The following is a 13,474-nucleotide window of genomic DNA, read 5'->3' as shown; positions in this document are numbered from 1 at the left end:
AAACATTAATTCCTATCAGTTACAATGTGATATTTATTCATCGTTACGTCAGCGAATAAATTGCGGATGGAAAGCAACGATGAATCTTCCCAAGCGACACCAGGATTTTATTATTTTGCTTCTGAAAAATATTATAGTCAAAATTCAAGTGCATTGGTACTCACCACTGTTAGGTCTCCCCATATAATGCTGACTTCTTGCGTTGTTTGACACTGGAACAGGGTAATAGGGTGGAAGAAAGTTATGAAGCTGCGAATGCGTTAAGTGCCCAGGGCTTGGACTGTCAGGTGTACGTGGGGGTGGAACTGTAACGGAAAAACAAAAGAATATTTCACAATGCAGAATGGCATGATCAGTAGAAATACCTTAAAATGTGTGCTAGGATTAGCTGGGAGGTTGTTGGATGTTATGTGTTATGAAATAAAGACTGGAAACCTTGAATTTTTTCTTCATTGGCATGGCATATGTAAAGGAAGCAAGGGACTAACAAACGCAATAGATGTGTTTGATTTCTACCAAGAAGAAACGCTCAAAATATTAGTGACAATTTAAAAATAACAAATTTAAAATTTCCCGTTATCAAAAGAATAAAAAATAAATTCTGAACACGTGTATGTCACACGTTCTCCGACAACAAGGAGAGTAAAGTTGAAGATGACATTCATGTAAGAATTTGTGAAAGTAGTATTTTAAGAAATGACATCAGTAAGACATTTGCACTACTTCTATGAAGTATCTTGGTTCCAGGATGTTTATTTCTTATTGTATATTTTTATTAATAAACACTGAAATATTACAAAACAGGCATGTTAATGTTAATTAAGAATGTAGAGAAAATTGACAATCTTTTGGATATAATTTGCAGTAAAATTTCATTTTCTAAACATGAGACACGTGTAAGAACAACGGCAGCTTCCAGAGTAAATTAAGCAAGGAAACCAACGTTGACGGATTGCGGAGGCGTAGGGAAAGTAAAAATGGTTAAATGGAGCAGTCCTTACCTGGAGTGGGTTGCAGTCTAGATTTGATCTCGTCGTTCGACGCGTGACCGCTGCTACTGCTGTCGACGTCGGACACGCCACTGTCGGCGGGGCTCGGCGGGAGAGAACCTGCAAGACAGGAGAAAGCAAAATTGAAAAATCGGCGGAGACAACGAACGTCAGCAGCGACGCTTTCCAGCCAAATACGAAACGTGTCGCTGCGACGTATACCTTACACATTACAATCTACAATTACAGCAAGTACTAACAAGGAATAAGCTTCAAAAGTCAGTAGGATTGTCTGCAGACTCTTGCACACTTCAAGTCAAAAAAGTTCTGCGAGGGTCAAGATGTGTTTGAATTCCCAACAAAAATGCATTCCTAATTGCGGTTAGTAATGCCCCACTGGAACAGATTGTCTAGTTTCTTTCTATCTTTTCTTTTAAACATGATTATTGTCAAGTGCGCTTTCTTTTCGCAGCGATTTGCTAAACTTTAGAGTCTGCTGAATTGAAAAACGATGAGTACATCAGAAGAAAATAAACTTATGGTCAGAAGTTATGAAATCTACTTTGAAAATTACACGGAAAGGAATGCAACGAAACCAGAAAGTTACGCAAAACCTAAAATGTTGTGATCAGTTACCCAGACATAAATTACCCATTAACGACACATATTTTCATGTAAACAATAAATAATAGGTTTTTAAATGTTGAGATACAACACATGCAAGTAAGAAGAGGTAAATATTGAATAACAACGAATAGAAAACATAATCTGAAGTGAGTGTGCGTTATGTAATGAACTAAAAATGATTGCAGCTGAACGTGTTTCTAGTAAGAATACTACATTTTAACCAAAGAATCATTGCTGGAATTAAATGTGGTCTAACATGAACACAATTTTAAACTATAATTAAGACACAGTGACGACGCTAGAGAGGGGGCACGGTCCCCCAGCCAACCAGACAAACTGAATAAATAAATTCTCTTTTAGCTAAAATATAGACTTCTTTATGGTATTCAGGAATGTATATTAACTGTGACTGCCACCCTCCAGAAAATATTTCCCCTATATGCGTCACCATTCATTTATTTCTAGCGCCATCACAAAGTGCTGTGGAAATAATATTCTTTTAGTGGCACAGTCAAGGATATAGAAGCAAGGAAAACCCTAAACAGGGAGTAAAAAATTCAACAACACAAACAAACTTGCGTGAAGCAATAGACAAACCTCCACGCGCAACATAATTTTAGGACAATTTCGAAACAGTGCATGCAGAGTATCTAGCTATACACACATTCATGTTCGTATGTTGCAACTAACGTAAAAAATAGCGATAACCAGGACAAAAACTTGAAATTCTGGCTGGGGCAAAAACCACGCAACGTTTTCACACGGAATCGAACATTGGGTACCGCGATTACTCAGCTCGTGCAAATGGCAAATAATAATCAGAAAATAAAGGAAAAAAAAATAAAACAGCGATTGTGAGCGATGGAACATGACGTCACTTTCACATACACACGGTGACAGAAGAATTCGCAACTGACCCATTATTTTTTATAATAATTATTCTTTTATCTCCACGGAACATTAAACCCAAATTAGCGGAGGCACGTGTAAAAAATCGGCGAGAAATTCACAGACATTTTCACTTTTATGTATAAGCATGCCTGTGTTTTGTCCTACTTTTCCCCCCAGTTCGAACCGGTATCTTCCGAAACAAAAGTGACTGTGATCGCAAAATAAATTTTGTGCTTTTGAAACATAACGATGGCGTACGAAATAGTAAGTTGTATCATGCTAAGGTAATACTTCGTCAGGTTATTTTTTCTGCAGGTAATTAATGCATGAAGCCTCTGTAAGGACACGAAAATTTCTGACATTGAAAACTTCTGAGATATACTCGTACAACCTGACAAGTCGCTCCGTTCTGCACTGCACCTGGCTTTATAGTTCCGTACCACAAACGGAATCGGCCATATCATCATCGAATCGGACGGGCACCTCCTGGTAGTTCGGCGGCCGTTTTGCAAGTGCAAAGACTGTTCGCACCGTGCGATTGTGTGGAGGGCAGTGCTGCTTGCGAATAAGGCCATCTCGTAGAGAAAATGAGTTACCACATACTCACTTAGCACATGCAAGTTCTCGTAAACAGAAAAATTGCCATTTGCATACCTTGACGTCAAGGAGTGCATTCCTTCGCGCCGATTTTATGCGAATCGTGTTTTCTATCGTTTCCTTCCTCTTTTTTTGTGCAAATATATTGAAAAATGCCGATCTCCGTGACGGAGTGGTTAGCACAGCGCGCTACCATGCCAGGGATCATCAATTTCACCCTATCATCACTCATCCTCATCTTAGCGATTAGCCAAAGGTGGTAGAAAAGCGAAGTATAACAAACCAAATGAATATGTTGAAAAGTAAGTAAAGAAGTTGGAAATCACAGTTTTCTGATGATATCTAAGCAACTTTGTGCACAAATATGATTAGTTTTTCACTACATATATTCGTGAGTAAATTTTTGCATTATAAATAACCAGTGTAACGCGTTACAAAGCAAGAGGTCCGAGGTACGAACCCTGTGTAAGTCATAGAAACGTGTATCGTTGTGTTTGTCCCATAACCATTCATGGGTTCGTCATTTACACGGTGATTTCTCGTCGTCGCGATTGACTCAATGAGCATAAAGGCGACGTACAATAACTAAAATAGAAAGCACTCGTCTTTTGTTACTGGTTCCGGATTCTATTTCCGGTAAGAGGTGTACGGGGTGACATTTCCTGTAGGCCTCCAAAAGTCAACCTCCCTTCCACGTAGTACACTTCCGTAACTGCAAAGTTGCAGGCTAACGAGGCTCCGGTGTCTAGACGTACGGCCAGTATAATCCCCTCTAGAGCCGTGTGTTGTCCTTGTATGTGCCGAGTGGCCCTTTACAGCCTCGGTGTTAACCTATGTAAGGAGCTTTTAGTACTCGGAGGCAAATTTTGGTATTCGGAGGCGAATTTTGCATTTAGTTATGGTAAGGGGCTTGCTACCGTATAATGTGGTAAGTGCAAGTAGCTGAATTGGTGACGCACCCAACAATTTTTGTTTCAATCTATTTCTGGCAAGATTCAGGATCGTGACGACAAATAAGAAACGTTCTGAATGTGAAGATGCAATATGATTCGCAGATTCAATACAACAAACTGTTCAAAAACTCAATAGCTATGCTGACCAAGGCAGAATTTTATTTTATTTTAAAAACAAACTAAACGTTAGGTTTCAACCTTCTAGCAAGGTCTTCATCAGACTCTGTACCAAATACAAATGAAATCATTTATGTTTTTAAAATAAAATAAATTCTGCCTTGGTTATCATGGAAACAAGGCTTAATGGTGTTAACAAGCTGTTGACTTTATTTGAGTGATTATTTCGCAGTAAACCAGTAGCGACTTGCATCATTTCTAAAACAAACAGCTATGGATTTTGCCAAAGCCTTTGTAGGATAATATCGCAAATCTCCTCACTTAATTACATCCCAACGTGCACACAGACTGCAATAAAACCACGCCAACCCAACGCATTCCGCGATGCTATGACACGACCAGGGGAGGGGGGAAAGTAAAGCCCAGGGGAAGTGCAGAACACTTTCCCATAACCTAAATGACGAATCCTTCGGAACATATACGCATACACAACTCCGTTCGGTGAAAACTCTCTGGAAAAAAAGATTGGGCGAGAAAAAATGCTTTTCAAGGCAAAAAAAAAGGAAAACAATGAAAGTGCCCTATATAGCAGAACACCAGTTAAAGTAATGAGAACTTTCGCTGTGCACGCACGGGAAAAGACACATAAACGCAGCGCAAGAAGAAATTCACCAATGATCTAACGTGTATCGTCGTGAGAGAGTGCTTTCTGTACACGAGAAAAAAAGTGCAAGTATACCGATCTTCACTGAATGAAACCAATCTGCTCTTTCGCGCAGTCGCCTGCTTTCTGTTACCTTGCAACATTCAGAAGCAACATTGAAATTAAATACACCCCTTAAAAATGTCAAAGCTAGATAATATTTGCGGTTCATCGGCGAACGAACACCTTTGAGCCTTGTTTGTTGAGTGATGAAGGGGCACTCACAAAGAACACCCATGGCCTGGCCGGAATTCGAACCTCGGACCTCTGGCGTCGTAGCGCGCTGTGCTAACCACTCCGCCACGGAGGCCGGCGGGAATGTCTTGGACAAATCTATCAGTAGAGGCAGCCAATTTATTCCTTAAAACAAAATCTGGTTTCTTAAAAATCTAGAACGGATAACATGAGTGAAAATACAAACGTGAGAATTAGAGCATCTATTGTGCCACAAGTAAACTAATCTTCAACGAAGGATCATGACTTGTTTTTCCAGAACTGGCGACGTAAATTTTGTTATGAGCTGCTCAAAGTAGGCACCACGAGGACAGGGTGCACCATTGTTCACTGGTGGTACACATTTTGGCATCTGCTTCGATCGGTACGTGACTAAAAATGTACACTCAAGAGTTTCGGAAAAAAATGTCACTGCAGCTTGCACCGACGCCGGTAAGAATGAATGAGCGTGCAGGACAGGTGATTACTACCGAGGGACAGCCGGTGTTTGCTATTTTCGTAATATTAGTTACAGGGACACGGCCATCTGCTCGCAAAGGGCAATCACCTCGATGCCCACAAAGCAAAGATGCACGGGGGACAAACGAAGATACATAACAACCATTTACGAAACTGTTGCCGAATCTCGGGAGCCCTTGTTTGTCGCAATTCCGCCCAAAAGGACCACCTGGTCCTTCTCTCGTCGGTCAATCCTTCCTCTCGGGACATCTTTGCCTAAGGTGGGCCCACCGCAAGGGGCGACGCCGCCCTCGAATCTTCAGATCAACACGCCAGCAGCTGCAGCCTGGAGATTGCCCGGCTTTTGCACAAAATCTGGGTAACATTTGTCATAAACAGCTTTGACGTCTCTGTCCCACCGCACAATGCCCCTTCTCGTTATACGCAATCCTTTCGCCTATTTTTGGAGAGGAGATATGGGTTCCCCCGCAAGCTGCATGTCCAGTGGTCACGAAACGAAAATGCGCTGGCGTAAACAAGATCGTGGCAGATGTCGTAATAGGCAACACAGGCTGCGATAAGAAGCATGCGAAATGTTTGTCCCTTGACCTCAAAATCTGCAACTTCACGGCCGAATTCAGAATCTGAGAGGTACTCGTTACCTGTCATTGTATTCTACTGATAAATAGAATTATCCACAGGCTCCACCATGTGGCGTTGTGGAAGTGAATGGAAACTTCACCAGAAGAAATTGTAACTTGGTCACGGAAAACAATACGATTTACTCAGCAGAAAACAAACAAAGCTCGTCGATGCACAGCAAATATTATCTAGCTTTGACAATTTTAAGGGGCACATTTGCTTTCAATATACGATAATTGCAAAACATTGCGTTATCGATTCGGAGAAACTAAAAGGTCGACACATCCAATATCAGTCTCTGGTTACAACGTGGCGAATACGCCGGAGAAATATTCTAAATAACTTTTTCAATCCTTTTTAATTTTTTAGGCCGTTTTCCTGTCCATTGAGGATAATCGCGACTTTGAAGCGGAGTGATGATCACATGAAATCTATGAATTGACAATAAAATGGTGAAAGTATGTTTTAAGTCCATTTTGCGCCAAGATAGGCTCATCGGGATTGGGCCTACCACTGTAAACTGGTGCGTGCACTGAGAATCGAAAGAATCGAACCTGGAACCTTTGGTGGAGAGATCATGAGTTAACGTTCAACCAACATAAGAAGCTCGGAGTTTTTTTTATCAAAAGTACATTTCAATACGTAAAAAAACAATAGTTATAACTAAAATACCATTAAAACTGTTAATATACTTTGTTAGTTTGGATGATTAAGGAAAGAAAAAATACATTCATCACCGATGATGCAGTATAGGAATCATTGCACCATGAAGATGGTATTGTGAGCAACAGGCAATGCTTTATTTTGAAATATTTTACTTCCCACTTAAAACAGCACAATGATCTGAGTGAAATTTTTCACCACTCGTGCCCGCTTGGCCCCGCTGGATACGCCCAAGTCGTACATATTAGAAAAAGGTGCGACAATAAGAAATGAATGCATCAGTCATGCGCCTTACGTCAATCCCGGAGCACATATTGTGGATTCCAGCGTCAATTCAATCTAACCGATCTTCCCAGCATCGGAATTTTGAAAACTGGCGCTACTTGAAAATCCTTCCAGAGGCGACCGTGACTAATGCATTTGTGTGGTGTCGGAAATCCAGAGACAAAGCCGCGCATTATTCGAAGTAACGGAACTCGGAAGGCTGGAAGCCGGAATTATCTGGACACAGAAGCGAAGTGTTTTTTGAGGCCGTCCTCGTAACGGGCACCGATACGTAGGGTGTAATTTGTCCGATGTAAAGGAAGCCCACAATGGAAAATGCAAAGTAGGATGGCCGAATTTACTAGACAAAAATAATGACAAAACGAAATAAAGCTCTTCCGAGCTTATAGATCTCAAAGGACGGTGCACAAAACTGCAGAACCGGCCCTGTGCAATTTACATTGAACGGCGGAGCCCGGGGGTCGGTGGGAGAATGGAGACAGGATCGGAGGTAAGTTTTTCCTGCATCCTTGCAACCCTTGAGAAAAGATTTAGCAACGTCTGTATTTTATGGGCCATGCATCATCGTCAAAGGGTCCTCTCACTGAAGAGCATTTCTTTGTCGTTCAATTTGTTGTTTAAATTACTTGCTGCATGCAAAAGCTCAACTGACCAGTCCATGCAACAAACGCTTCAGCCTTGTTCTTGAAAGCCCCCGGCCATTCAATCGGGAACTGACCAAGGGCAACCGTGGTATTTATGCTGCGATGGGATTGTCCGACGATACCGGTTCCTCGAGAAGGTGCAAGAGCGGGCTGACCAGTGCATGCCTCTTTGGTCAGTTGGCGGGCGGGAAAGGGTCTTAAAAAAAAGCGCGTACGGGGGGAGGCGATTCAACTCCCCTCGGCGTTCAAATGCAAGCAACGACGTCTTCTCAATACACCGCCCAACCAGATCCTCTTCTCACGAGTCGTGTACCAACCCAGACGCGACTTCCTGTATCTCGTCTTAAGGGATTTAATGCCGTCGACGCAGTGTCCACTCGCTTTCTCACCGAGCCTCCCCTCCTGGGGGATGCTCGCTTCAATAATGCACATACGCAGACAAGCACACCCATCACGGTGGCCGTCTGACAGACTGGACGCTGCTTAAAATATATGAGAATCTCGACTCGCCTTGGAACCAACAGATAAGAATACACTTTGGGGGTCCTGCACGGGGAGGGAGGGAGGGAGGGGATAGAAAAAAATGTGCATTTTCGGCAGCGCTTCAACTGTTAAGCTCCGAAGCAAACGGATATTTTTTTTCAATTGGGGAGCCGTTACAAAGAAGGCGAAAATAATACTTAAAATATTGACGGGATGAAAAGAAGACGAGGAAGCGAAAAAAATTCAAATCCTTAATTCCGATGTGCTAAGAGCGCGGCTACCGGTTCTACTGAAACGGAGAATCTTCGAGTGGATAGATGTCAGACTTGGAAAATTAATGACTGCAGCCAATCTTGAAATCTTACTTGTACCGTTGAATTCTATTGCTCTTTGTTACATAAAATGCCAAAAATAGTTCATAGTATTAGAACACGTGTGACACGAATTGGAACAAATTTTAAAATCTAATATCGCAAAATATGAGATAATTCGAATCAAATACAAACTTCAGCATTTCTACATATTCCCATATTGCTGCGACTTGCGGATAGTGCGTAGAATCGAATTCTACGCAAAACGTAATTAGCCTTAAATACTGAACTGTCGTTTGGGTATGGGTACGTAGAGTTTTATTTCCATTAGTGCCTCGTAGACATTTTTTTTGTTGTTAAGAGTTCGCCCTCGACGTTGTTTGCTGAACTCTTGGTCAAAAATTTTACTTTCTCCCTCTCCCCTTTATTTCCCTGCTCACTTCATATTTCTTCCTTGTTTATCCAACTTTTGTATTTACGGAAGGGGGGTGTGGAACTTGTGTTTACAATGGAAATCTTGGTTGATTTGGACTGTTAACGGATGTAAATGCAATATGACTGTTCCATTTGTGGGTGACAGTCCCAGCTCATCGATCACAATTGAGACAACCAGAAACGCTACAAATTGTGAAATCCGTGGGACATCTTCAGAGGCATGCCAGTGATAAACTGGAAAGAATTGCGAAATTCCATTTGACAGGCAGAGGATCTCTTGCCGGTGACCAAATACCAGCCTATATATAAACAACGTTTAGATTTGGCCTAAAACCCACAGTCGCAAGTGTCTGGCTTATTGTGCAAGACGAAATAAATCTTGAATCAGCAAGCAGAAAACCAGGTCAGAAGGATTGCAATTTATCGCGAAAGAATCTGAAACAGGCAAATTTCGTTATCTCTAATACGTGACAAAAAAAATAGTGGACATTTTGGCTACAATGATAGTGGTGCCGACCACACAACCTACGTCTACGGCCGAAGTAGAGGATGCAAGAACCATTTAACAACCCGAATGTATACTTTTGTCATAAACACGAAGGAGAGCTCTGTTCTTCCTACCAACACGTTGTTCTTTAATACATCCCATATTTATGTCGGAAGAGAACATGCGACAGCCTTGCAACGAAAGCTTGAAAATTAGATATAGTGAATAATCAATCGGATAAATAAGCTTATGTCTTCTGTTAACAAGGAAACTCTGGTGTGAACCCCTCGTTTGTCCGTGGCTTTCACGAAGAAAGAAGAATATTCAAAACATTGTTTCTGACAAAGATAGAGATTTGTGATCACAGTCTTGCCTAACAACTGCCTCTGCCATAGAAACCCATACATAAACAGCATAAGAGGGAGGGGGTGTCAGAATTACGATGCCCATAAGCAGTGACCATAATTGGCGGCAACACTTGCAAAACTGTTTACGGATTCTGTGGCCTAACAACCACTTGTTTGTCTGTTCATTCGAAAACAATCCAGGCCAATTTTGATCCGCTTCCTTCTGCGTTGTCGTCATCTGATATGCCTCTCCTCTTTTGTCGCTGCAGGGTCACCCGGAACTACAAACATATGGCTGAATGAATTATGCCTTCTGTGCGTGCCGCGTTGCTGTATGATATACGTTTGACAAACACGCGTGCTGTTTGATGTTCCTTTCTCGTGGTGATGTGTGACGTCAGCGTTTCATGCTCTACACGTCTGGTGCGTGGTTCGTTATTGTCGAGCAGTATCAATATGGATCAATCTTTAATATTTCTGTCACACTGATAATGCGAGAAACATGTCATGATATAATCTTTATGACGTCGCTGGGAAACGATAGGTCCTACGTTTCATTCCTTTGGTTTATTTTACTTCGCTTTTCTGCCACTTTTGGCTAATAACGAAGATGAGGATGAATGATGATATGATGAAATTCATCACGAAGAACACCCATGCCCAGGCTGGGAATCGAACCCGGCACCTCTGGCGTCGTGACGGCGCGCTGTGCTAACCACTCCACCACGGAGATCGGTTCCTCGAACCGAATCCTGGACTGAGTCGGCCTTCAGAAGATGAAGCCGTTAGTTGCAACATTTAGACCTGGTTCCTGAAAGTTCGTCATGCACACACGCACACATACGATCGCACATACCACCCACGCTACACAGTCACAACGAATAATATAGGGAAAAAACAACAAAAAATGGCACTCTACTGCCCATTTCAGCATTATAGGCGCCTAATTTTTGTTTTCAACTTGGCAAACTTTCAAAGTTACCAAAAACGGAAGCCAATACGTGACGGCATTTACGATTACATTATCGGGATCTGCACGCAGGCAGATTCAGGAGCCTATAAGGATGAAATGGGCAGTACTTGTGTTACTCACCGGTAGATGTCGTATAGGCGGAAGTGCGGTGGGCAGTGAGCATGTGTGATCCCATGTGGCCCTGACCGCTGAGCTGATGGGACGAATGCTGGCTGAGGATTCCATGGAGCAGAGCCTTGGAGTCCGGCGGCTCCCTCTTTATCGTCACAGGCGACGCAGGACCGAGTTCGAGTAGCGAGTGGGGCGGCAACACTCCGACCACGCTGTCTGTGGTGTCCACTGCAAAGAGAAAAAGGCGCATGTTAATATCCAGCCCGTTCAGCCAATTTTAGTTCTTTCTCACGTAAAACAAGGAAGAAAGAATGCTGAAACTATATACAGGCGCATCACTGTATGTTTTAAGATTTCGAAACGACAGGGTGGGCTATAAATGCTTCATGCGTATAAGGGTGCACCTAACGGTGAATGGTGATACCGAGTCAAATTGGGAGCGCCACGTTTAAATGGAACAGCATGGTAAAATAAGCTCTCACTCTCAGAATGATAGCCTAATAATATTAGAGTATCCTGTTTGTAATCTTAAGATTGAAAGAGAAATAACCGAAGGTAGGCTTAGGATGCAGACACGTAGAAAATGGAGCATTTATTAGAATTTGCATTACTTGATTGAGCGCCTCTTGCTTATATATCAATGCGTAATACCTAACTTTAATATGAAATATTAACATCGTCGCCTTGAAGTCAAGGGGTTCCAGATGCGATACCCGGTGGGAGCACATTTCTGATCCCATTTAAACTGTACGTCCAGTCTCGATTAGTCTATCTGCGCATAAAGCGGATTTACAATAACAATGCAATCTATTAAATCAAACAAACTATAATTTGAAATATTTATCCGTTTTCGTGGTGGAATGGTCAGTGTGCGAAGCCAAAGGTTCCACATCCGAACCATGGGTAAAATCTATGGATGTATCTTGTGTTTGCCCCACTATCCATTTCGTCATTAATCTCTATTGTCGCGATTAACTCCAAGAAAAGCGAAATAAACAGCTTAATTTTCCTTCAAAACAGTTCAGCCAGTTGCCACTTCTTTGTATTGAGGAGGGTTAAGAACGAAACTACAAAAATTACCCCACTTGGTAACTACTTTTGGAATGCCTGTAGTCGTACTTGGTGGTAACGGAACCCCTTAATGCTTTACTAATCCACCTCACATGGGGTGTAGTTTATCCCACATGCAACAGCGATTGTAACGGAAAAAAACGGAGACGGCTTCGGACAGCCCGGTCCACTCTGACAATGATAAAGTACCTTGTCACAGTGGCTTCTTTCAAGGAGGAGAAAAACTGCACCTCCACACCCCTTTCCCATGCGGGGCGCTGCTCTCCCCCCGTCTGAAAACACCCTCCTCTTCCTTTGATGCATCTTCGCACTGCAAACGAAATTTTCACGGGGCATTTCCAAACGGCATAAAAACCTAGTTCACTGGTGTCGTTGCAACTTGTCCACGTCTACGTTATTTCATCAGCATTTCAAACTTTATGTTTGGTAGCTTATACTTTAGTTGCTAGCCATACGGTAGGAACCGAAATGGTACTAATACATGTAATTCTTAAAGAGTGCCGTTACAACTAAAAACTTCAGTGCACGTTCAGTTTGCGCTCTAACGTTCAAATGACACGTAGTTAATTTTAAGTTCCAGGTCATTTTAGAACATGCAGTAGCATATATACTGCTGAACATAACATAAAGTGTAAAGTGAACGATTTAATTACACTGAGAAGCAAGGACGTCTACATGACTAAAATTAAGTATTTATTGCCAAATTGATTATAACATTTCCGCGGATTACATTACTTCAATTTCGTGTTTATCACTATGCTAAGCTACGTCTTTTATTGTTATTAATATTATTCGGTATAATGCATTATGGAACAGGGATCAAGTTGATAAGTTAGCACTTTTAGAATAGTTGGTAGTGAGTGGCATATGAACAGTTTAAACTTAGGTTCACATCCAAACTATCTATTAATGTTCTAGTACTTCTTTCTTATTGGTTTTCGAACTCACTCAGGGAACCTGTGTTGGATTGGTCGTGTTTTCAGCTGTAGTGTCATGGAAGTGATTTTGGATGTTTACGTCGCTTTTCTACTTATTGGGTTAATCGGGACGATGAGAATGAATGATGATTGAAGCATTCATGACGGACCAAGTCTCGAAGCTGGGATCTCTGTAGTGTGTTGCGCTCATCATGCAAAAATTGCAGGCAATTCAATTATAAGCTGTCGTCATTGCAAGCTTACTTCATCACGTTTCGACAAAACTGTCCACATGCAGAAATTAAGATACATGGCAACCTAGTAACAGGTCGCCTCGCATCTACCACGTCAATCCGAGCGGAAATTTGGTTGTTGCTTTCGAGCATCCAGGAGAAACCAGCGCGCTTCCTCTACACGGAATGCCTTCTCCACTCTAGGCCAAAGAAGCAAGCGACAACATCCGGATTCGCCTGGCCGTCCTCAAAAATCGATCAACTTTCGATTCTCAGCGTCGGCACTTTCACGGATCCCCCGAAAAGTAGCGTTCGCGCCGACA

The 13,474-nt window shown here is 42.1% G+C and overlaps 1 protein-coding gene across 7 annotated transcripts in view; it reads right to left on the bottom strand.

The window, feature by feature from the left end:
- Eip74EF (Ecdysone-induced protein E74) overlaps nt 1–13,474 on the bottom strand; it is a 776,515-nt gene that overhangs the window by 19,490 nt on the left and 743,551 nt on the right. For all 7 annotated transcript variants that reach the window (XM_083119484.1, XM_083119487.1, XM_083119488.1 and 4 more), the window contains 3 exons: nt 10,940–11,158; nt 1,002–1,109; nt 165–305 (listed from right to left, as the gene is read on the bottom strand). In XM_083119484.1, the coding sequence (XP_082975610.1) occupies nt 165–305; nt 1,002–1,109; nt 10,940–11,158 (468 nt within the window). The remainder of the gene's footprint in view (nt 1–164; nt 306–1,001; nt 1,110–10,939; nt 11,159–13,474) is intronic.

Source organism: Lepisma saccharinum, chromosome 3 (genome assembly GCF_977018435.1).
Source record: "Lepisma saccharinum chromosome 3, izLepSacc3.1, whole genome shotgun sequence".
In the NCBI taxonomy this organism is placed as follows: domain Eukaryota; kingdom Metazoa; phylum Arthropoda; class Insecta; order Zygentoma; family Lepismatidae; genus Lepisma; species Lepisma saccharinum.
The sequence above is the reverse complement of the archived record's forward strand: the minus strand, read 5'-3'. Positions and strand labels throughout refer to the sequence as shown.